This window comes from Agelaius phoeniceus, chromosome 8 (genome assembly GCF_051311805.1).
Source record: "Agelaius phoeniceus isolate bAgePho1 chromosome 8, bAgePho1.hap1, whole genome shotgun sequence".
Taxonomy (NCBI): domain Eukaryota; kingdom Metazoa; phylum Chordata; class Aves; order Passeriformes; family Icteridae; genus Agelaius; species Agelaius phoeniceus.
In genome coordinates this window covers 34,712,640-34,739,250 of record NC_135272.1, presented here as the reverse complement: position 1 = coordinate 34,739,250, position 26,611 = coordinate 34,712,640, and the positions used below count along the sequence as shown (strand labels likewise).

General features: G+C 40.3%; 1 protein-coding gene across 5 annotated transcripts in view; it reads right to left on the bottom strand.

The window, feature by feature from the left end:
* Positions 1–26,611, bottom strand: part of FGGY (FGGY carbohydrate kinase domain containing) — a 290,561-nt gene that overhangs the window by 87,195 nt on the left and 176,755 nt on the right. For all 5 annotated transcript variants that reach the window (XM_077182576.1, XM_077182579.1, XM_077182575.1 and 2 more), the window contains 2 exons: positions 25,299–25,384; positions 716–831 (listed from right to left, as the gene is read on the bottom strand). In XM_077182576.1, the coding sequence (XP_077038691.1) occupies positions 716–831; positions 25,299–25,384 (202 nt within the window). The remainder of the gene's footprint in view (positions 1–715; positions 832–25,298; positions 25,385–26,611) is intronic.

The following is a 26,611-nucleotide window of genomic DNA, read 5'->3' as shown; positions in this document are numbered from 1 at the left end:
ATTAAACTTGGGCTCTGAGAGTGAAAAAAAATGTATAAAGATAACAACAAGCAGAAGTAGCACTTTTTTTTGAAAATGACTATAAGGGAGATGGGTACAGGTCACAAATCAGACTATCAGTAAGAGCTAAAAAATTACTATATTGTAGCTTTTTTTGCCTGCTATCCAATATACCCATATAGAGTGTGTCCTTCATGTCATCAGTTGCTGGGGCTCCTTTTTACTCCTCTATTGTTGAGACTGAGCAGTACAAAAAGGCCTTCCAGGGTAGGAGATAAAAAATTTAAACAGTTTCCCACAACAATGCAAAGTAAAAAATGCACTTAGGAAATCTGTTCTCTATGGGCATCTCAGCAACCCATTTGAAGCTGCTGACATTCACAATAATACAGCAAAATATCTTTTCATATGTATATGTCTTTTATTCATAGAATCAGAGAATGGGTTGGGTTGGGAGGGACCTTAAAGCTCATCTCATTTCACCCCCTTGCCATGGGCAGGGACACCTTCCACTAGACCAGGTTGTTCAAAGCCCCATCTCATATATTTCTGTCTTTTATATATATATTTTAATTAATTTTAATACATATTTATATTTATTAATATTAATATATGTGAATATTAATTAATACTGACATATATTTATTAATATGGATATATATGTATATTTATTAATATGAATATAGGTGTATATTAAACCCCAACCCTGATATACCTATTTTTTCATACTTATCCTTCACCAGATCTTCCAAACCAATCATTTTCCAGAAACTGTCATCCCAACCTCTATCTGACGTGTATGTCCACTTGCACACTACTGTACAGAGAGACCTAAAAAAGAGACAATATAAGCACAGAGTCAGGCAAATGAACGTGTTTGGGTTTAAACTTGTGACTAGAAACAAGTCCCTGCAAAAAGATCTCTTCTCCACTGGTCAGAAACTCCAGCAGAATGCTCACATTAAAAAAAAAAAAAAACTGGTTACTGTTTGGAGTGCACGTCTTGAGGACCTTAAAAGGACCTTGTGTTTAAGATTCTTCTCTGCTGAAACAACTCCTGGTCTGGCCACTTCAGTGCATAAATCAGTCAAATAACAGGCTGTGCATGTGCCTGGGGGAGAGCAGGGCAGGAGCACAGCAGCTCTGGAGCAGGCAGCTCAGAGTGCTGCTCTTCCAGCCTACATGGCTGCTTTGCACAGTCTGTCCTTAGGAAAAATCTGTGTTACTTCCCTCACAACTGAATTGCAGTTCCCAGGAAATCTGGATGATGGGGACAGATGCACAAGTCTGATTTCTGAGAAGCTGATGTTAAAGTCTGCTGTGCCAGGACAGCAGCAAGGGGAACAGGCAGGAGCAGAAGGACACAGAGGACAAGAACTCTCACAGCAAAGTCTGTCCTAACACACAGAAGGGTTTTTATCAATATCCCCAAATATATTCCTCCCCAAAGCATGAACAATGCTCCTGATGATTTAGTATTACATGGGCTGTTTTCTATCTGAACACTAAGAATCATCTCCAAAAATCAGTACTAAACTGTGCTTGAAAAGTCAGTCAACTAAAAGGTATTAAAAATGCTAAATATCACTGAAAACTGCAGCTCTGTGCAGTCCTGGGAATACCACAGTACCAGCAAGTGCAACACAGCTCAAATGCATCTCAGGGAAGAACATCATCATAACTGTTCTCAAAGAGAAATCCTACTCAGAGGTGGATTTTCTTTGATGTTTTACAAGACAGCTTATTTGTGACTCATGTTTAGCCAAGGTGAGCTTACACAGACATATTCTCTTCATTAGGGTGGTACAATTTGAACATGTATCTTCAAAGCAAACTCACTTTTACTGAAGCACTTGAGTTTTTCTTGCAGTTTTGCCTAAGTAAAAACCAAATAAAATTTCTCTCTTCAAAATTATTTTCTGGAGTAGAAGGAAATCTTCCCTTTCATCCAAGAATACTATCCAGGGACTGAAATATGAATCACAGAATGGGTTGGGCTGGCAGGGACCTTAAAACTCATCTTGTTCCAAACCACTGCCATGGGCAGGGACACCTTCCACTAGCCCAGGTTGCTCCAAGCCCCATTCAACCTTGCCTTGAGCAGAAAAAGAGAAGCTATTTTTATTTCCTATCTGCAAACCAAAGTTAAGAGCTCATAGCTACTGATACTGTAGACAGAGAAAAGCCAAAGAACAGGAAAAGTCTTTCCATACAGCTGGAAAACTGTCTGGGATATCTATTTTATGTTTTGGAGGGCCTACAACAAGAAGCAACATCCTCTTATGTGACACTGAGCAGAAGATGGGATGGTTTCATAGACTCTCTAAACTCCCACTTTCTTATCTGGGACAGAAATGTGTATTTTAAATGCCTTATGTTTCTTTCCATCCTGTTGTACTGGAGTTTTTGCAACCAGAGGAGAAGTGATGGTGATTCACATCCCATTGGTTGTAAAGGTGTGCTGGTTGCTCTTTGCTGCAAGAGAATAATTAACATGACATATTTTGGGGGGGGAAAAAAGACATTAGTTAACTATTTATATCCCTATAAATAAATAGGGAAATAAATAAATAAATAATCTCTGCAGTCAATAAATGCAAAGATTATTTCAGGACTACTCTTAAAACATCTCTGACACCCCCACCCCCTTTTTTTTCCTTCCTAATAGTTTAAGAATAGACCACACCATTTCAACTCAGTGTCTGGTTTGAAAACAGAAAAAGCACATGACCTGTAACTACAGCAATGACAATGTTGATATAAGGAATTCCAATTTCCAAGGATTTAAAAGCCAGACACAGAAATCTAATTAGGACCTTTGACAAAAATTGGGTGAATAAATAAATTCTAGGCTGAAGAAAATACTGGGAAAAAATAAACATTTTCCCCAAATTGGTTCAAACCTCTCGTTAAAAGGAAAAATAAAGACAGGGTATTTGAAATAAAAAGCACTTCATCAGTTTAGGAAAAATTTAGACATAAAGAGCGAAAAACAATGCATCAAGTTTTCCCAAATATGGGAAATACCAAATCATAACAAATTATCATCAAAACCGAATATGTCTTTTTCTAATTAGATTGAAGCTCTGAACTAATGCCACACCCTGAGAAAGGCTCCAAGGAACATGCTTTAACCAGGGGCCTGCTGTCCCACACAGCTCCCTCTGTGGAGGGAGCACAGCACACACACAGGCCCATGGAATCACTGGGGATGGGGAGAGATCCCCCCCTGCCAATCCACAGAATTCCAGCAGATCTCAACTCTCTGGCAGGATACGGCTGCACTGAACACATCTTGGAGATGCAAAAATGCAAAGTGCTCACAGAACAAGCATAAACAGAGGAGTTCTGGTTGAATTTTTAACACAGTATGGAAAATGAAGTGGGAAAGACAACTCTTCCCAAATGAATTGGCTGGCAGATCCTTAAGTGGAAGGTTCCGTTATGAAAACCGATCTCAGATCTGAGCTAAAACACTAACACATTATGTTGGCAGGTTTTTATTTTCATGGCCACAGCAAGAAACTCAAAATGCTTGTTTTAAATACAGTCTGAGCATTTACACTTCTCTGGGATTCAATCTCTTTCTTCCGCTCTTGCTGCCTCTCAAAAAGTAGGTGTTTAATGGAACGATATGGCTTCATGCAAATTCCTAATATCACAGAGAAAGTGTCATACTGCAGAAAGGCATTCTGCTCTCTGAGATAACAGTCCAAAGGAAAGGATTTCTTTGTGATGGCCATGATGGATTAACACCACCAAATGCCTGGATGGGTTGAACTCAAAGCCTTGCCCCTCACCTGATGAGGTGCTCAGTCTGTATGTCCTAGAGAGCTCTGTGCACATGCAGAGAGAACAGCTCATTCACGGCCTATCACTGCTGAAGCCAATGGTATACATGCAGATTATACATATTTATTTATATATTTATATATATTGACTTCATAGGAAATCACTCAGAAATTCTCCCCCAGAGAATCACCCTGTAAAGGGGGTAGCACAACTCCTAACTTGGGAAAGCTCCAACCAGAAAGACACTGTGGGAAAGAACCACCTGAGGAACCAAATCAGTACACCTACAAAGAAAGTCTCCACTATGAGAAAATTTTGTATTTCATAGAACTCCTAACTTTGATGAGATGAAGGGCAGACATGAAACAGAAACAGTACTGATATCTGCTGTGGTATATTCAATTTTTCCTATTTGGAAGCATTGCCTCAATTATTTGGCCATAAACACCAGACTTGTGCTGGCTGAAGCTGGATGAACCAGATGGGTTGAAGCAAAAGCTCCTCTTACTTTACTCCCAGGATCAGCTGGGTTCAAAGGGGCAGAAAAGAGGCAATCCCAGAGGGAAGAGCCCTCTCCTGACTGCTGGATATCCACTACAGCATTGAGGAGCCATACATGGAACCCCTCAGTAGCACAAGCCATATGTAGCCAGTCTGAAATACCATGAGTTTGGAGACACTTTTCCTCAAGCATATTCCCAGCACAATGAAATGAAGGATTTCCTTTCTCTGTTCAGAACAAAAAGTTTTGCTTAGAATATTCCTACTGAAAAAAACCCCAACTGTTGTGCATGGAAAATTTTTATTTTATTTAAACCAGATTTTTAACAGGAAAATGATTGTGTTTAGAGTTTCATCTGAGTTTCTTGCTGAGGACTAACTGGATGTGCTGAAGTCCTGCATAAACAGAATCTCAGCAGTCTTAAAAACACAGAGAGTCTGTGAACACACACTTGTAATTCCCAAGATGCTGTCTGGAAGCAACTAACCTACAAAAGGGTCCAGGCCAACTGGACTTGTGATCAAAATTTGTTTCTTTATGACTCTTCCCACATTATCTGCCCATCTGAGTATTTTCTCTCACTCTGTTGTACTTCATGGAGAAAAGGAAATCAGATGCATTCATTGAAAATGGGAATTACTGCATGCTCTAAGTTATCAGCATAAAAATGTATCCAAAAGATAAAAGTCACAAAAAACTTCTCCACAACTACTTAGGAGTCACCAGAGCTTTACACTTTGGTCCTTTCTTTGTTGCCACATCTCCCACACTCCAAAAGGGATAAAGCCAGCACAGATATGATTCCCAAACCTGCAGAGAGCCTGCCCTGCCTGGGACAGCACCTGCTATGAAAATAATCCTGGGTGCTACTCCTTAACTGCAGTTGTCTTGCAGAAGTCATCACTATTTTGAGTATAGGTTGATAGGTAAGTCCTATCAACTAAAAGTAACTAAAACAGTTTTTTGCCTGAAAAGAAATGCCCCATAAGGCATTTCTACATGACCTTCCATTCCAGAGGGCTGGTACAAGATTAGTTTGCCTGGAAAATGAGTCAGCCACCAGCTTGAAAGGCAGAGAACCCCTGGCTGGGGCATCCTGAGGTGAATGGCAGCTTTGTTCTCAATTCCAAAGCAAAAGGATCTGCTCCATTCATCCCAACTGCTCAGAAATGAACCTAAACTCATGAACTTAATTAATTTTGTAGGCATCATTAACAGCGCAGCAGTTCAATCACTGGATCACTGAACTAAAGCCAGCTGCACCTGCTGAGGGCTGTGCCAAAGCTAAATCCTCCAGAAGCAAGGATAGGGTACAGCTAGATCCCAAAAGGAATAGCATGCACTAGGATAAAGTAACTGTCTGTGGTCTGTGGGGCAGATTTATTTAAAGCTACAAAGAATCAAAAGCTAAGAAAGCTTTATGACGTTGTGAACGCAAGCAGGAGACCTGAAACAATGGAGTGTGACTGTCACAACATCAAATGATTTTTCTTTTGTTCTACAAAGTTTAAATTTAAAACAGATTTTGAATTCAAATTGTAAACCAGGGCGTAGATTCTGCTCAAATGAACGTCTCCACATATTGACATCTGGGCCAGGCTGCCAATGTCCTCCCAAATTATGCACCCCACAGTCTCAAGGCTTTTCACAAAAGCAAGCAATTTACAGCTCTGACACAGTCACAGATCTGACTGTGGTTTGTGCAAAAATGTTCCAGGCAAAAAAATTTAATACCCAGCACACATACTCCCAGCATCCAAGAACAGAACTGGGCACTGGCGCTGCAAGAGCCTAAAATACAGTGGAGGTTATCACAGAGCAATAGGAAACCTATAATTATTCTCTGCTCTATTATGGTAATGCCATATCCATTAATCCACAGCCTTGGAAGCAGAACCAGAATGTTGGATCCACATCTACCACTGGCATTTAGGAAACATGTCTCTGCCTGCTTGCTGTATTTGGCTGCTTGGGGGAAACAGGGACAATTTGTCCTAAAGGAATGCTTCTCAAGAAAGAGAAGAAGAAAAGTGACATCTGATCATTGAGTCTTGAAATGTATGAAGTGTACAAGATGCTGCCCCTGCTGAGCATTTGCTAAAAGGAGTCAGGGCAGGGGTCTGAGCTCAGGCTGGTGTGGAGGAGCTGCCCCTGCTGTCCCTCAGTCCATCTCTGGGCCAGGTGGGCTGCAAAGCTCAGAGTGAGAGAGTCTGGGGTTGTCCTGACTGCACTCCCCTCCTTTCAGCTCTTCAACAGCTCTTTAATTGCAGGTACACACAGCAAAACCTGTCAGGGGCTGCTCCAGCCACCCAGCCATGCAAACCCCAAGTCCCTAACATTTACAACACATTACTTTTTATGATTATTGCCTTTGACCCAAAGCCTATGAAATTCCTGCCTGCCCAAACCCATTGTCTTAGCAAGCTGTGCAATTTGACTCTTGCCTGAAAAGGGTTTTCATCTTCCAACAAAACATTAAACAGGCCAAACAAAGAAGACAGGTGGGGAAGCCTGTTTGGGACAAGTAGCAGACACATTCCCAGTTGGGAACGGTCTTGACTTTCAGTCTTTGCATGTCTGAAGATTTAAACCTATTCAATAAAGGTAACAAGGAAATTACTGTAATCAGAGTTAGCAATACTACCAGCTTCAGCCTTCCTATGCTATGGGTAACACTTCTATTTATCATAAATAATTAAAAGTAGTCTGGCTGCCATTTAGATTTTTTTGAAGGAAGTTAAACACCACAGCAAAAGCAAAGCTTTCTCCCTACTTTGAAATCTTCACTAAAGCTGAGGAGAAAAAAATATGAGTACAAATAAGAATGATCCAATATCATGATGAAAGGCCAATATTTGTTCACACTAGGGCTAGTAGCAATTTTGTCATATTTCATAGTTGAAATAGGATTAAACTCCAGACCTCAAACCTTAAAAGTTACTGTTCAAAAAATTACTTGGATGTTTTCTTTTTCCTCAAGAAAAATTCAGTGTCAGAAAATAGCTCTTCCAAATAGTTTCCAACAAAAAGGATTTAGTAGAAAAGATTTCTCTTTGCAGCAAGCGTGCAAGTTTGGAGGAAGACACCAATCCCCAAAGCCACCAACCAAAAAGACAGTGAACAGCTCAGGACCTACAAGCTGCATACTTGAAGGTAATGCAGATACTGATATTTGCCTATATAATACCTTTCCAAAGCCTTACAGCTTTTTTGGGTTTTTTGTTGCTGCAAAAAAATTATGTTGAATTACTACATAAGATGTGAAGATTTCACAGCTTTTCCTTCAAAGCTGTGGTTAAAATATTGGTTTAATGATATACTATTCCCCCCAGTTTTTCCTGAACACTGCTGACTCAGGGAACTAGCAGGGTCCTACCAGACTCTTTCCCAGCCAACAAGACTAAATTTGGGGTTAAAAATCTCTGAACTTGTATTCAGCAGCTCTGTTGGCCTCACATCTGGAAAGTCAGAATTCTCACTGGACTGGTGGCACAGCTTTTATTTAAAAATATAAACCAGGTCTCCCTTTCCCTACCATAAATCTCACTGCCAAAGCAGAGCCCATGAAAGAGCAACACTCTCTTTTAGGTGAGAGAGAGGCCCTTAGGGAATGGCAGCTACATCAGAGCCCTTGGGGGACTGGGATCCATCAACACTCTCACCAACAGGCGTAGGCATTTCACCAGCACTGCCAAACTCATCCAGACTGGTATTTTAGGGCTTTTGCTGGGATACAGGGTGGAGGAGTCATGATTCTCCAGAGCTCACACCATGCTATGTGTGTGTGGAAGGCACTCAGCTCTCAGCAACAAGCACCGAGCAGGAAACAAAGTCTTTCAATCAGCAAATCAAAAAGTTAAAGCTATTTTTGTAAAGGGGAAGAAGTATTAATTAACTCAAACCTCACTTTAATATTTTGTGTTCATGTTGTAACACTTAAGAGGTTTTTGGCTGGCTTTTTAAATCACAGGATTTTCTAAGCAAGTCTGTTGCTTACTTAAAGGGACAGTTTTTATTGTATGAAAAACACAATTCACATTTGCAATTTTCTACACCCACATCTATAATTAATCTCCTCTGAATACAGCCACTCCCTGACGAGATTCCATGTTATATTTAAACTCTGGGTGCCACTTTGAAAGGAAAAAAAGAAGAACAATAGGATCATTTTCAAAGCCTACATAGCAGCACAAGGTTTCAAAGCAATGAAGTGCTTTAAACTCTGGCATCAACCTTCTGACCACCCAACCAGAGCGAAGATTGACCTCCAGTTACCACCACAATAAGCACAGAACTCTCTGGAGAAATGCAGAGTGTAGATGTTTCCTGTGTTCCAAAGGAGGCATAAGATTGATGTTATATTACATAGATAAATCTCAAATTTACTGAGAGGTTGTTGGGAAAGCCCCTTTTGTGACACTCAGACTCTAAGGATTAATCCACTTAAAGAAAATTCTGTGTTGGATGAGGTACCTTAAAATTTAAAATTTGCGCATCTTGTTAGAAATGTGGAAATGTGCATTTGATATGTAACTACTGTGGGAAACTGGCTTGTTTTATTTTTCCGTAAATACACACACACACGTGTTTGTAATGTGTACACATGCAGATATTTACTTTGGATTGGGAGAATGTGCCTGTTTGTGTTTGCTGTAATCTATTTAAACCTGCCCTTTAAAAATATAAATAAATGCATCAAACACTGCAAATGTCAAAAAAGCCATCCAACAGAAGGTGAATCACACTGACCACAATGAGATGATGTTTCTTCTATGATGTGTAACAGAGTCCAATTCTTTCTAGAAGTGTGTTTCTGTTTAGAAACAAGTTATCAAAAGATGGGAAGACTGAAGAGTCTTTTCAGTTTTCCTAGAAGTTATGCCACCAAACCTGTAGGAAACCACCCATCTGCAGTTCAGCTTATCAAATCAGATTAATCCCTTGTGTGCATCTAATAATTTCAGAGGATACACTTAGTTAAACACATTGAGTTGGATCAGAAAGTACAAAATAAGACCATTTTATCCACCCACATACGCCTCACCATGTCATGAGGCAAGGGCAAGCCAACAGTCAGCAGATTGCTGAGTTGTTTTATTAATTTCATTCTGTATTATGTTACAGACACCCAACCAAGATTCAAGCCCATTGTCTTCGGCATTGTTGGAGAACTCATAATGAGACACAGTCCTAGACAAAAAAATGTATTGTCTAGACAAATCAGACATAGCATGTGGGGCTGGAAACCTTAGTCCATTCCCTCAAAAGATGGCAAACAGAGGCAAAGAAAATTTGGCCAAGGGTCAAAGAGTAAACTTTAATCAGACCCCTGAACTGAATCCTGAACTCAGAGGCTCAGTCTAGAGACTGACACCCAGGGAGAAAGACACCATTCAGACATTGTTGCTGAACATGTTAAAAAAAAATTAATCTTTCTATGGACAACTGTAGTTTAAATCTTTAAATATGAGAGAAACAAAAAAAGCATCCACATATATAAAATTGAATCATTGTTTTAAGTAACCACTGGTTTAAAGTGTATAAGCTTAATAAGTGGAGGAGAGGTTATAAAGAAAACATCATCCAAAAACAGCAAGGGAAATGAAAAGCAAAACTAGAAGTAGAGCCCACATCTCCAGCCACTGCAGTCCAGCAGCCTTGGGACATTCCTCCTGCCTTCTGCAACATCAGCAATGTTTCAGTTCCATTTAATCACAAAAATATATTCTTTCAAGCTCAGTATTTCAACCAAACCACTCTGCAATAGGAAGTCAAATATTTATTTCAATTAAGAGCTTGTATTTAAAAAACACATTTTCTCCTGTTACCTTCTGGCAGTTGAAAATATGACACAATTAAAACTGGAAGTATTGGTACACAGAGCCAGTGAACAGCTTCCTCTGGAAGTCTGAGCTGGAGCAAATTTACCACAGCTCAAGGCTTCACCAAACACTCAAGGAAGCTGGTAAAGAGATTAAGCAAATGCTACAAGTCACTGAGAAAGAGGAAGTTGGGTCTGAGCTCCCTCCCCACCGTGTGGCTTTGGACAGAGTGAGATTATTCCTGTCAGCAACATCAGCTTCTCCCAGTACAAGAGCAGCAGCACATCCAGATGTGCATCACCCAGCACATCTGCCAGCACCAGGCACTGCCCCAGCCACGGACACACGGCCACTGCATCGTTCCAGATGTCCCTGTCCCACAGGGCATAACGTGGGCAGGCTGCAGCAAGACCACAGTTACTGCTCCATGCCCCTGTGTCGCTCCTCTGGGTGCAAAGGACACAACAGGACATGCACACCCAGCAGCCATGCTTAGGGAGCAGAAGGATTTAGGCTGTCCTTGACCTTCCAGCGGTTTGGGAAGTGTGGCAGATGCTGAGGGTGCTGCCTGGCCAGCACCATGTGCACCCTGACACCCCAGACACCAACCAGGAACACAAATCTCCACAGGATCAGGGCTACACTTCATTATGTGGTTTCTGCTGTCTTCATACAATTGAGCAGAATTAGAGTGGTGTGAAAAAACCCCACCCTTACAGCCTTACCAGTGGTGTTTTGAGAGAGAGAACTGTTAGTCCGGAAATCTCTTCACACAAAGACACATTTTACCAATTCATGAGTAAATAATGTATATACTCCTAACATCAAACTGCTGATAGTCTAATTTAGCACAGTACTTGCACACATGTGTGAGTATAAAGTCCTGAGTGCTGTCAGTGGGGTTAATGGGAGTTTTTACCAGCTTAGTCAGACTGTGCTGAACTGGAGCCTCGGCTGTCATGCACTTGTGGCTAGACAAAGCCTAAGTGAAACCAGAACAGAAGCAGGGAAATTGCCAAGAGTACTGCAATAAAAGAAAGTCTTAATAACTGTATTCTGATGGAGGCTGTTACCATTTCACATGCTAAACCTGAATATTGAGCCCTCCTTTATTCAGGGAAACCACCTTCAAGTCTTATTCAGGTCTGGATGACAGGATAGAGCTGCCAGGGGCACCTGAATCAAAGATACACATTAGATATTCCTGCTCAGGGAGTGAGCTGTGTTGTTACCTCCCACCACAAAAATCAGTTCAGTTAGTGTAAACTCTTAAAATCATAAAGTCGTTCCTAAATAGTAGATATATGTGGTCAAAATTTAGTCATTAGTATCAATTTTTGAAAACAGGTTTTGTTAGATTTTAAGGTAAATGATTTAAATCAAAGGAAAAGCAAGATGGCTCATTTTATATACATGTACTGTATGCTTGTATTTTAATATTTTAAATGACAGCAGCACTGCATCTATTTCTAGAGTATCTTTAATTAATAATAATGGCATGCATGTACAGCTCTTTGTAATTGTATTCATGTAAAAAAGAGGGCACATTTCTGAGCAAATCTCAAAAAGCAAAGACACCAACACTATTATTTGGACAGCTGTGGGATTTCATAAACCAGACAAAGAAAAACCCACCAAGGAGTTCTGAAACAGGTAATAGAAGTGAGTAAAAGAACACATAAATTTCCATAAAGTAAGAATGAAAAAACATTTCAGCTTATTTACATCAGCAGGGAGATAAATGGAGATCAATGCAGAAAATAAGGAAGGCTACAGAGTAGATAAATCAGGTGTCATTATTCCTCAGAAGGCAGAAATAAAGACATTCAAGGAAAACAAGCAATAATTCTGCAGTTGAAAGAGGATATTGCTGGGACGACGAGAAAATAAAAGAAAAACATAAAGGAGGCTACATTACATGGATACCTAGACTGCTTCCAGTCACAATAATAGAGAGAAATAACATAAGGGAATACAAATGCTCATTGACTGAGCATGATTTCAAAGCACCGGTCCCAGAAGGATGCTAACATGTTGTCAGGTCTAGGATTCCTCTCTCCTTTCCTTTCCTCTGAAAGCATGTCTGCTGCCACTGCTAAAGAAAAGGGACTGCACTAAATAAACTCCACTCTGACTTTTTCTAACAGCCAACCAGATCAACCCATGGGCTCTTGGCAGAGTGGCTGAAAGAAAGAAGTTGCTCCTCTTACTTCAGATGCTTTAGCCTGTTACACAAGGAAAGTGGACATTATTGGTTTTTCCATTCATTTAAATCCTAAAAACAACTTCAGCTGGGAATACACATCCCCAGCTCTCTCAGAGCCAGAGCTCAGCCTCCCAGGTACTGCCTGAGCTTGTCTCACACCCAGCACCAGGAAAGCTGAGGCTGAACCAGCAGGGTGGAGTTCACCACTGCTCTAATGAACCCTTTCATGCAGCCCGAACAACACTAAAATATTTGTCTGTCCCTTTCTTGGAACTTGAATTACACTGCAATACCTGCAGAAAATACACTCACAAATGCTGCAAGCACAGGGAAGAATGAACTAAAAGTCAATTCAAAATCCCTGTGTTAGATGCCTTAAAAAAGGACTGTTTTATTCCCTCTTTAATGGTTTATATGTTTCTAATGAAAAAAAAAACCCAAAATAATTTCCACATTTGTGTGTTTTACCAAATTAAATGATGGAATTAAAAAGATCACTGTTCATAGAGAGACTGTACATTTTTATTTGAGAGAAATTAAAAATGAAATTTCTAAAGGCAATTTTGTCCACTATTTATTTATGAGCTTGGTCCTAAAGAGACGTGGGTGTGAGTAACTTGACCTGAACAAAAAGTGTCTCTGACGTCAGCTGGGGCATTTCTGTAAGTCACGTGTCTGCAAAAGCAACTGCAGGATTGTGCTTGACTTATCCCATATGGATTTTCCTTGCTACCTCCACAGTTAGGTCAGCAATATCAGGCTGCACATTCTGCCATTTTCATTGCTGCAAAGTGGTTTGCACCCTTACAAAAAGGCACAAAGAAAATCAACTCCCTGGTGTCCTAAAATGGTTCTAGAGGTGAAAGGCCAACTTTCACTGCTGCCAGATCCAGAGAGAAATCCCAAGGTCTGAATTTAATTGAGTTGTCCTGCCCTGACTTGCCGTGGATGGTATGGGAATGATGAGGAGGAACAGCACAAGATTCGCTGGCCTGCAGGAATCAGAGATTGGCAACTCTGGACTGCAGCACTGAAAACCAGAAATAAATAAATAAGCAACTCTGCATACAGATCAAAAAATAAGTGCCTAAAAGACAGCAGTTACTTAAGGAGAATTTTCTGGATACTAAATCCATTGTACTTGAACAGTCTGAAGATGCTTTTGGCATATGACAAATGCTGCCAGCAAGACATCAGATGAAAACTCCTCTGGCTGGACTGACCTTGATTTTTCCAAATACACTGTTTCTTCACAATCAATGCCAATTAATCAATAACCTGCTACAGGTTTTCAAATACCATTTTCAAATCATTCTATGTGTCACACTGAAAGGACAAATGAATCTTCTGGGCCATAGGTGGCCATAAGGTTCAGAGAAGGAAAATGAGCAGTGTTAAGAACAGTTCCCCAAACATTGCTTGAGCCAAAGCCTGTTCATACCAACATGCTTGGACAGCAAATAAAGGACCCAGACCAGCAGAGCACTTAAGCACAGGCTTTAACTTTAAGCACGTGCCTAAGTGCTTTGCTGGAAAAGGGCCCAAAGAAAAGAATGAGCACTGTTAACTGAAAAGCCCTTCAGAACTGGCCTGACTGCTTTGTTTGTCCATTCCAGTTGCTAGTAAACACATGTTTGGGTTTAACCCATCTCACAAGAACAGAGACCTGGTACAGCCAATCTCTCCACTCAGGGAGGCTCCAGGAACTGGAAAGGCACTGCAAGACACATTTGGGATTTAAGCTACTTAAAAGGCACAAGTAGACATAGCATCTCCACATCTCTCTGGCAGGAAACTCCACATGAGGGCCCAAACCATTAAATAAGCTTTTACCACAAAAGCTTGCCTTGCTCTGACTCTTCCACCAGCTTCACAGAATGTATTTTGGAGACCTCATAAAGAGGGCACAAAACATTTGCGCAGGATTGGTGGCTCTTTGTCCTGTCTCCAACTTGTGAAGGAAACCCAAACTTGAGCAGATAATTTCTGACTCTGGGCCTTGGCAATGTGGCAGTCTTTTTTTACTACCTCCACCTTGGTCCATTAATAACATTTTTATATGTATCAAATTTACCTCCAAAACCAAAATCAAAACAAAGTTCCCTAGAATATCTTAAGCAATGTGCTTAAGTTAAAAAAGGAACTGGAGTCCAAAAATGGAAAGATGATTAGGGAGGTAGGTGAAGTTTGAATGAAACAATAATAAAAAGCCCTAAGAACACATCATATATTCATAGTTCTTGAATCATTAAGGCTCTGCATGACAGCTCTCACAAGCACCAGTATGGCAAATTCACTGACTTTTAAGCAGGAGTGAAAGTGGCTAAGCCCTAGGACAAATAATTTGAAAATCTCAGCACAAGTCTGATCTCAGAGAGTTTAAAGGAATGCAGACTGCCCAAAAACACAGCAGCTGTTTGTTTTTTCTGCCACCTTTCCAAGGTTCATGTCTGGAGTGAGGATAAACAGTTCTGAAAAAAAGTTATGTGGAGTTCAGACTTTAAGAAAATAAAACATCAGACTAGTATTTCTTGCAGAAAGAATTAAAAAAAATAAAACCCCAAACCTTAAATTATTCAGCCCTGAAAGTTTTCAGGTAGAGCTCTCAGGAGCAGAGGTAGATGGCTTGAGGCTTCAATATATTAAAATGCATTCTCTAAACAAGTCTGCATTTTCAAAACCTTGGCCTGATGTGGTTTTCTTGAGCAATATTCCTCCAAGCAGAGCTTCACATTTAATGAGGTAAACCTGTAGTCCCTACTTTATGCACATACACACAAATAGAGGCCCTTTCAGATAAACCAACAAGCAAATGAGATAGTGGATGAAACCATCATCAGCCTGAAGTGATTTCCATCAGCACAGCAGGTATCACAGTCACAAGGTTAATTTCTGATATTTTGGACATCATTCTTTATATTCTACCTCCTCCTTTCTATGTTTGTGGCAAAGCAAATGAGCACTCACTTTAATTAATTAATATATCTCCTGATGGGTTGGGCAATCAGAAATCTGTTAACATTTTAGTAGGTATGAGTTTCCTTTGATCCACATTTAAAAGAGACAGCCTGAAAAAGACAGAGGTATCAGGAAATGTTCTTGGGTAGATTTCCAGTGGAGCTAACTGGTGTGAATAAGGATTGTCTGTGCTCCAGGCAGGTCAGAAATAGCAGGCACCATGTTGAGATTCAACATCTGTTTATGAACTGTCCTTATATACAAATGAAGAGCTGCTACAGGACAAAATATACAAACCCAGAAAGTCTTAAACAAACTGCAACCCCTCTGGAGAGCCCCCCTGCTAGATTTGCACCTGGTGCTACTGGGGCAACAGCATGAGGAGTGGTGAGCACTGAAGAGCTTTACCTTGTCTTTGTGACACACATTCAAATTATATAAATATATATATATATTTATATCTATCTCATGGCCAGCATGGCCCAAGATGGCACATGAAAGATGCCATCTGTGAAGGAGACTAAATCCAGACTGCACATGTGCCCACAGAGCTTCAGAGTGGGATTGAGGGCAAGAATGGCACGGGATGGGATGGACATGAAGAACAGGTGCCAGCAGTGTATCATGCTCTTACACATTCCCTGTTTTCCTTTCTTTGTAGGGAGATGAAAGCTCTCTGGGCCTTAACCTCCTGTACAGATGCTGTGCACAAGGAATTAGGGACAACACCACACCAACTTTTTCCATAAAGACGGGAAGAACACTTAATTTCTTTCCTGAAAGTAAAGTTATAGCATGGTATTTCCTTTTCTCCAAGGAGTCTGTTTGAGGTATTTTATATACAATGACAAACCAGCATCAGAAACCCCCAAACAGTTTCATGGAGGGAAGCTCAGAAGATGGAAACCACAGAAAAATACCTTTCTTTGTATTTTGTGGCATGTTCTCCCCCTCCTATCAGTTTTAATTAAATATGAAAACACCTTATTGTGCAGATCCAGCTTCATTGCTCTGAAGAATGAGCTCACCTTGGAAAATGAGATTGGAAGGAGAAGAGAGTATCTAAATAGTTTCAAACTGTTTCAAACTACAGTGAGTGAAGATGAAGTTATTTCCATCATCCTAACTCCATGCACTATGTAGGGATAAATGCAAGTGGGCTTTAGGGGTGGGGAGAGTTTTGGATTTAAGAGGCATATCTCTCTGCACATCTTCATATTTTTCCCAATCACTTACAGCATGAAGGGATTTCCTACTTTCTTTCCCACTTTGACAAAAAAATCCTTGTGCATGGGTTCTAGAGGCAATAGCTGGGTCACCTTCCATAAATTCTCTTCTACTCCAACACTGGCCCATGGATGCTGGGAGTGACTCTGGGACAGCCCCAGCCTGCCAGGGAACACAGGGACAGCTCTCTGAAGAGCACACCTGTGCTCCCCAATCCCCTCTGCAGAGAGCCCCAGGAGACATCAACATTGCAGAACAGCAGCAAGCTCAGAACTCAGGCTGACAAGTCTGAGACAGAGCACTTGAAATAAAATAAAGTGGACAAACACAGGTTTTAACTGAGATTCCCGGCTCCAGTTTAAAGCTGAGTGTCAGAAAGCTGAACCAGATATTTAATTCAAATATTATCTGAAGTTACATCATACTAAAATATAAAACATAGAACTTTCAGAACCTCCCCTTCACTTTAAAATTAAACCAACAGCCATGGTTAAATCTGAAATTCCAACTCTCCTATCCACAGAAGAATTGAGTTTCCTATGCATGCAGTGTCCAACAACCAAGAAGCACAACTCCAGTCATCCCTGCTGGATCATACTGCAAGCATTATTGCTTCATCTGTTTCTCTGAAGTCAGTCAGAATCCTACCATTGACATTTAATTAAAGAAGGTAGTAAGAAAATAAACAACCTTTCTTGGAATGTCTTTGATTCCATAAGTACATATACATTTCATCCACTGAAGGCTGAATTACAACCTTTCATCTAAAGAACAGCTTAATGGAATGGCACTGGAATAAAGAATGGGGGAAGGCAAAAACAAACCCTTGGTGATTTCATATAACACATTATATATTTATATAATATCGGGCTGGCTATCTGGCAGCATCAATTTGCAAGCTGCAGCAAAAGTGTTCATCACCTCCGTGCAAGCAAAAGGCTGAGCCAGGCACTTACACCGAATCAATAACCAGATCCTACTGAGAGTTAAAGCAGCAGATGGTCCATCACAATGAAGAAATGACAGAACACATCCATAGAAGTGCCTGCTTTCTTCAGACACATTCTTGAAAGCACTGTATCATTGATCTAAGATTATTTTCATAGGCAGATGACAGGTCAAGCATAAAAGTGCTCTGTTTTAAAGGTTACGGAGTTGGCAAGCTTGGTATCACTGCCATGGACAAAGACTCATTTTCTTTTGAAGTCTTCCTTGTCAGGTTATTTACATTTCACAGTTAAAAGGCTCCTCTCTGGAGAACATGAATTCTAAAACAAATAAGAGAAAAAGTCCTAGGCGAGCTAATGCTACTTTAAAGAGATAATGTAAATCAACCCTGACACCATCAGTGTCATCCTAAAGCACGCAGAGAATTTCCAGTGAAAGTTACTGACATTAAGCAGATTGAGAGTGCCAGCCAAAAAAAATAAAGCAAACCTGTAGGTAAACTGCCCTCCAGGCCAAGACTGTTGTTACAGCCATGTATTACAGCGAGAGGCAGAGGAGGAACACTCCAGTGGTGAAAGGCATTTGTTTGGGAAGTCTGGAGGAAGAATTGGTCCAGAATAAATAATTTATAGTGTGATCTGTGAAAATGCCTATGGAATACGACACCTAATTCTCACTGCAAGTTAGACAGAAAGCTGGATGCCCAGCTAAACACTTAAAGAATGTTACCCTTCAAATTATACAGCTCTTTTCCCAGCTATAAAATAACAATGCCACTTTCTTGCTTAAGAGCACATTTAAGGGCTGAATTTATTAAGGTTCTTTCATATGCAAGGTATTACAGAGGAGTAAAGGTTTGGGGGTTTAAAAAAAAAAAAAGAAGAAAAGACAAAAGAGGCCCTTATGGGATAATAAATTTCTGTGAGTTTTAATACTTGTACGCAGTATGTGTACACATACAGTGCACAGACTTCATGCTACACAGCTTTTCTTCCCTTCTCTGGATGAGAACTCTCCTGGAATGTTATTGTTTTCAGGGGGGTGGTTTTTAAGAATTTACTGTGAATACATGCATTATATATGTGCACACCAAAACACTGCTGGGGCTGTAAATGACCCAGGAGTTCACAAACATGCCTATTTTCTTATCTGGTTCAAATTTATGCAAGGAAGCAATTGTTACACAGCTCTAGCTGAACAGAGACCCAATCTCACAGGGGACAAGTGGGCTTTCCATAGGGTTTCACATAAGGAAGAGTTCAAAGGAGATGACAGATTGTTTATTAGATCCCTTGTACCATGAGGGTCTGATCCCTGATGGTGTTCACAGGAGCTAATGCAAAAGAAATACCCTGAACACCCAGCCTGGCTCTGAAGAGAACAGAAATTATTGTAAAAAAAAAAAAAAAAAAAAAAAAAGAGATCAAAAGAACTGAAAGACAACAAACTCCTCTGTGGTTTATGTCTCATTTTTCCTCAGAATTTAAGGCTGTAACACCACAACCTCCTTCAATACTCCCCCAGGTCCAGAGAAGAACAGTTATCCAGTCCCACCATTTGTGAGGATGTCAGCAAGAGGCATCTCAGACTCCCAGCCAACTCTTCATGAATATTATTAAGGGGAGATTGTCATCTCAACCTCACAGAAGTTAATAATTACAGTGTTCATTTATCTCCATTGCTTCTGCACAGGACCAACAATGAAATGGTTGTGCAAACAGTTTCTTGCTTTGATGGGAAACTGTGTGTGCACCACTCACCATTAACAAGTACATTTTAATGACTATTGTGGAAAAATAAAAGACATTTTCTGATACATACAGTACAGTTATTTATGAGTCTTCTTAAGATGTTGGATGTTGCATTTTGAGACTGAAGAAATAAAACCTTTAACAACAATGCATATATGAACTCTGATTTGTTTTTTTTATTTTGTTTTTTAAGTGCTGGAGAACATTTTAACCATCACACACACACTCACATACACACACACTCTCAAACTACCACACTAGGCAAGATCAGAGCTTAACAGCCAACAAAACACACATTCAATCCCTGAGATCATTTTCCTGAAATAGAAAACTACATATGTTTCTCAAATTTCACATCAAGCCACTGCACAGCCCGAGCTGCAGGGGAGAAGGGAGCCAAGCCTGCCTTTGGGCTTGGGGGAGGAAGGACCTGAAACCAAGATGATTCCTTTCATATCACCACATTTCTGGTCCACAATCTCCACTTAACAAACACCCCCATTTCACAGCATTTCTAGCTGGGCTTGCTTATCAAGCAGCCTTTGCTTTGTCAAATTAAGACACATTGCCTTGGATTAGTGAGACTCCCTGAGTTCACGATGACTTCATGGTTGGCTCAGTTCAGTGTCTCTGTGGCAAACGGCCAGGAATACATCCCCTGCCCCCAATCCTTTCTATACTGACCTAGCTGGCTTTTTTTTTTTTTAGCAGCAAATGAACACAATAGAAAATGAAGGGCTAGATACTGTCACAGCTAATTAACAATCCTAACAACTTCAAAAAATTAAGTAGTAAATATTTGAAGATCTGAATGCAAGCCTCTGCAGTGCAACCTCCCAATGTATGTCTGAAGCTGTTGGAAGGGGACAGTGCAGTTTTTCTTCACTGGGCAGATACAGTGAGACACTCTGAAGGGCTCCTATTCTTGTGGAAAACACATTAAGCTTCTTTTGCTAATATTTTGTAAAGGGCACTTGTACAATAACAATAGCTAAAGCTTCCTGTTTGCCTGTGTGCTTCCTGGCTAACATTAACGAGACCTGCCGACAATTTTTTATTCCAGCACACAGAATTCTTTCAGATTACTCAGTAGACTCAAGGACATTTAATTTTTAAATTTAAAAAAAAAATATCTAACAGTAATGGCCCACATTGCACCTGCCCTTTACAGTCCTGAAAACTTTTCCAGCTACACATTTCCTATTTTCTGGATCAGTCTGTGTGTCACCAGTCTCCAAAGAACATGTTTTGAATTTATTAAAAGCCTGATAGCAGTAGAATTCTCTCATTTGGCAAACATACCATCACAGGGACACTTGCTTTTGGCTCCATGACAAGAAATTCATGGTACTTTGTCCAATCCACAAAAACACCATCCCTCCCCTCCCAAGCAGCCTTTCAAGATAATTCTCTCTTCTCCAGAGACTTCTCTAAACAAGTCTGCATGTCTGAACTCTTGGGTTTCATTTCATAAACAGGACACAACACCCGAGTGCAATTCAGGACACTGTCACTGCCCCATGGGCCCAGCACTAAGCACAACAGCTTTCTGCAATATTCCCTAGGCCCCTTCTTTCCAGAGACAAGGCCTGATTTTTAGACCGGGCATCTTTTGAAGCAGGCACAAAATATCAACAAGAATCTAAGCACCAGATCCCAGCCAAAGGGCATCCATTAGTCATGGCAGAGCTAGGAAGGAAGGGAAGGGCAGCTGGCCCCAAACTGCGGTGTCTGTGCTGCTGCAGTTACCACATCTCTCTGAAAGGATTGCCCAATCCTTGAAAAGGACACAGACATCCTTCAGATAATGGTTTAACTCGCACTGGTTTGTTTTTTCAACAGCACCTCTAAACATAAGCTCCTCTTCTAAAAGCACTCTCCCTCCTCAAAGTTTCCAGCCTATTCTGGATAAAATATTTGGTGAGGGCTCCACTGACACAGCCACAGGAGACCTCACAGTGGTAAAAAGTAAGCAACCTCCCAAGAATGTGTGGGTGCACCAGTTTAACAGATGAAGAACAAACACAGGGATGAACAAACACCAAATCCTCACATGGATTCAGCTCCCTGAACACCTCCAAAGACACAGATTTTAATTCACTTCTCCAAATCCCAGAGCAGAGATCTGAATCCAGATTCCTGGATTCTAGAGCACCTCCCTAGCTTTATTGCTTTATTACAAGCTTCCCTCACTACAATTCAACAAGGGACTGGAGTCTACTCCTGCTCATCCCAGTGGACTCTGCATCAACTCTGACAAAGTACAGGGAGTTCTCTGGAAGTCAATCAGAGCCATGGAGACATCTCCAGCCCTAATTATCAGCTACTTAAAACAGGTTACAAATAAACTTTAAGGACTCAATCACTGCTTAACATAAAGAGCCAGCTACTTAAAGATGCACAAGCCAAGGAACTCATAAATGAAAGAAAACAATTTGTCAAGTATCCACCTGTTGAAAATAGACTGTGAATTAAAGAGAGATCCCCCTCTCTCACAGAGATACAAATATTAGTCATGTGCTTCCCAGAAATGCTTTTTATCTACTACTAGCATTTGCTTTTCACTTTGCAATCCATCACTACCATAAACAGTATGAACTTCTTCCTTATAAAACTGAGAAACTCGTGATCCTGAGATCTGTTGGAAGGAGATCTTTTAGAAAACTGAAGTATATGAAACATCTGTTCCACCCTTTCCCATGTCATGATGGCAAGCAGCTGAAGACTGATTGGACAAGTATTTTCACAAGAAAATTATTTGGGTCAAATTCATAGATGAGATGAAGTCTCTACTAGATAGCACATTACTTTCCCCACAAATATATCTAGAGTATAATAACATGACAAAAAATAATCTGCATAAATATTCAACTTGTTCCAACTATTTTTCGGTCATTTTGGGAGGTGGCTCCTCCAGCACAATCCTGGACACCCTCTATCTCCATAATGTCAGCCTGACATTATTCCCTACATTTCCCCATCCTCCTTCACAGGTCTAATCTCTCTTTTGTTAGAATTCATCTTAAATTCCAGTACACACTAGCTCATTTTGCAGTGAGTGAGTTGCCTATGATTGGAAATGGCCCTGAAGTAGAACTCTGGGTCTAAACACACATGACCTTTGAGAAATTTGTGTGTAGATTCCACCCAGTTTAACAGCTCAGCCCTATTCTTATCTGCAATGTAATCCCTCACAAGACTCCAGGAACACACTAGGATTGCAGATGTGCATCTCTGGTAAGAACTCCCCATCCATAACACAGTAGCCTGTAAACTAAACCAGAGAGGAGTTGAGATTTTATTAAGATAGCTGTACCCAAAGTACCATATAAAGGAAAGGTTACCAGAGGTCCTGCATGGGGGAGGGAGAGCAGTGAGTCACACTCAGCACGAGCAGAAGTGCTGAGCCTCTGAAAAGCACTGCTGAGAGTCTGTCACAGCTCTTCCTCTCCACCACAGCACTTCTCTCAGAAGACAACTGAGTATTCAAGTGGCAAAACCAACTCTCGTTGTTGCAGCCTTGGGGGGCAAAGCTGAGAAGTTCTAGGTTTAAATTTTTAAACTAACATTTAAATTAAATGTTAATTTAATTGTTTAAATTAACATTTAAAATTTAAAATTTTTAAACAAAATTTTTTTAAATGACACTTCTTTTAATGCAGAATAGTCAGCTGCCTGGATCATTCAGGACAAGTCAATGGTTGTTCATCAGCCCAAAGCAGAAACAATAAAGCATAACTACATTAAATATGGAGCATAACAGGCAACAGCTTTCCAAGAACAATAGGAATCAAAAATTTGGAACTCATCCTTTGCAACTGATGAGTGGATGCTGTTCAGCAAGATACAGAGCAATTTTAAAGCCAGAAGGTAAAAAATTCTAGATGTTTGAGCCTCCACCACAGAGGTAAGAAACACTTATTGTTTATTATAGGTCCACTGGAAAAAAACTTGGCAACAAGGCAGCCCAAGCCAGCAGAATGAAAGGTGAAGGACATAGGATTTCATACTTAGAAACACACGTCAAGAACTGCTTTTCAAATACATCAAACTCTGATCTCACACACTACTTAACTTTGTGCACAGTGACCTCACTGAAGGCAAAAAGACTTTACATAATTTCTAAATGTCAAATACATAGAAAATGTTTTAGAGAGCCCCTTAAAAATTTAAAGAACCAAGGTCTTTGCTATAAAAGTGCCTTCAGAATTGCATTTATTTTGGTAAAAACCCCATCATCAAAACAAATTTTTAAAAAATAAATCCTTCTTTTATCAGGGCCAAGTTCTGCATGATTCACAGTGACTAACACTGTGTCTTGTCCTGTGAATAGACTCCTTTGTGCTCAAAGGCAGAAAGGGTGGTAAGAGGTAATAATCTCATACATGATAAATTCACACTTCCCCTGTATTATGAGCATATGCAGGACAAATTACTTGACTTCACCAGGCTACAAGAAAATTCTCAGAAAACAGGTGTACATGGGGTAAAGCAGAGAATGGAAAAAAAAAATAAGGTTTGATTCCAGCAAAATGTTTATTGTCCTTATTTTCCTGTCTTTTTCTTCTTTCTTTGTCACCCTACAAGAAAATCCACTAGAGCCCAAACAATGGGCTTGATTTTGGGGAGCATATTAACTACACCAATGAAGGATTTACAAGGAGCTATTTTACTTAACATAGAAGACTCTGAACCAAAGTGTGAGGGAAGACTTTACCCAGAGAGTCTTCTCAACATTCCTTTATCCCTTACAACATTCATCAATACAATCAAAAGATTTTGAATAATCACATTGTCCTTGCTAAGGAAATTAACTTGCCAGTCTAAATCAGGCATCTCAACTTTTGAGCATAATCCTCTGCAACTCTTCTTTTTTTTTCAGAGAGATTCTCTGCTTCACCTGCAGGAAATTGCAGCCAAGGACACAAAGCCAAAGCCAGGCAGGACCATGGAGCTCTCAGGATCACTGTGCCCTCCCTTTTCAGAGCCACCCATCTGAGCAGAGGGTGCTAATTCTAAAAGTCTTGAGTACTTTCACAAGATGTGGCCCCTGGAATATCATCTGGGAGCCAGGGATTTATCCTCTTGAAGGTAGAGTTGGGTCAGGTGACAGGACTGTTTAGATTACAAGATCTGTGGGGTGGGAGTTGTTCTTCTGTTACATAATTCAGAGTTAGACAGCAAAATCTGACTGAAAGTCCAAAGAAAGAAGATTTAAGATGCCATTTATCAATTATCACCTGGCAAGTCCTTGCACAACTCCTCTTTTTGCATTTTTTAAGTCAATCATAGCACTTCCCTGCTGTATAATGCAAGGAATATATAATGTATAATGCTCTAGCAATAGCTGTCAATCAGGAAAACTAACTAGGGAGAAATAGAGCACTCAAAAAGAACTGTATCTGATAAGAAAGTACCTTTATTAACAGAGAAACTAAAACTATCCTGTTTTCATCTCAGACTACATTTTGCACAGATTCCACTCCACAAACTGCAATGGAAATAACTGTGAGCTGCTCTGAACTGGGCATGATTTTAAATAAATAATACTGGCCCTCACTTCTCACAAGGAGCTGCAAACACCCTTCACCTGTGTTAGTCACTTTTACCCAGATTTTTAAGGGGTTCTCTCAGAGGGTTTTGTTCAACTACTCAGCAAGGATTCCAGGGTACTTTTGTGGAGCAGCACAGCTGCCATGTTTTACAGTGAAGTGACCATTTAAAATCAGATTTTACTAGAGCCCTCCCACATGGCAAAGAAGTGTGTATTTCTAATTCTCAAAAAAGTCAATAAATTTGTCAACAAAATAGATTTCAAAGAATTATTGGAAGTGTATTTCACAGGAACTCCAGCAATCATATTTATGCTCCAAAATGACATTTTGCAGCAACACACTGTATCTGTGAATTCCACAGCTCCCAGGAACAACTGTGCTCAGGAATGCACAATGGAGGCAGGAGATAGGTTCAAGATGTTTTGGAGCTGGCTGAATTACAGACAGATGTACATAACAGCAGGTCCAGTCAGAATGAATTAAATCAGAAATGTACATAAGAAAATAGACAAAAACATATTGTTATAATTAACATACCTTGCAGTGACACCTGTGGCTTTCCAAGATAAGAAATCTGGAAGATCAAAGAAGTAGCCAACCTTCTCCCACGATTCCGGCAAGTTCTAATAAAAATATGTTTAGAAAGGCAGATATTAGAGGTCAGGCATGGTCATGCCCTTATTTTAATGCAATTAAAATCCTGATATTTAGGTTAAAATGACAATTTTTTCAAACTCGTTGCTCTGATCATCCAATCAGCTCTTCTCTCTGATTTACTGCCTGGAGAGCTGAGCCTTTCCCCCAGCACAGACTGATTGTAGAAAGTTCCCCATGAAGAGTTCATGGAGGCACAAGTTTCAGATCCATAACCTGGGGTGTCTCTGTTCCTCATCAGCTGCTCAATGTCAGAGCAGGTTCAAAGTCAACAACTTTATAAAAAAACATTTGCCTGAAATATGCCTAAAATCAGCCATTTAAGACTTTAAAATGTTTAAAATTAAAAATGTAGTATTTGTTAATTATAAGCATAGGAAGATTATTATATGTTAATTTAAGCACAGGAAGAAAACAAAGAGCTCCGTGAGCACACAAATAAAGCTTGCAGATCTGAAAAGCCACATGACATTCCCAAACTCCTAAAAAACTCTTCTACTAAGATAGACCATTCACAAGGAGTTTTCACTGCTGTTTTCTGAAGAGAGAGATGATGGCCCAGAAAAGGCTGGTCACACCACCTGGGCCAGGCTCTATTCCCTGTTTCCATCTCCAAAGCTCAGTCTGATTTCAGCTGATGTTAGTCTCAAAACTACTTTTCCACAAACACAATCTCCACACATCCACAGGTATCAGACCATGATGAATGGGAAGAAAGTTTTCCCAGGACTAATGTTGTATTCCAGTGTGACAGACAGGGAACATCATTGTCCTGCAAAGCAATCCCAATGGTTCCCTCTGACCCCACTACATTAAAATAAGTAGAAAATAACAAAACTACACAAAAGCCCACAAGGGTCACAAATTAAACTACCACGGGAAGATAAAATTGCTTGGAAAACCTCCACCAGCTTCTTAAATAATTGAAAAGTTTTCTCCCTTAAGATCAGCTCTTGCACTAGAAACACAGTCCTTGCTGGGGTCTTTCTGGAACAGAAATTAATTCCATGCAGTATCAAGAATGTACAAGGAGGATATGATTCCATTTTAGAGAAATTCTTCCCTGTGAGGGTGGTGATGCCCTGGGACAGGTTGCCCAGAAAAGCTGTGGCTGCCCCTGGATCCCTGGCAGTGTCCAAGGCCAGGTTGGACAGGGCTTGGAGCAACCTGGGACAGTGGAAGGTGTCCCTGTCCTG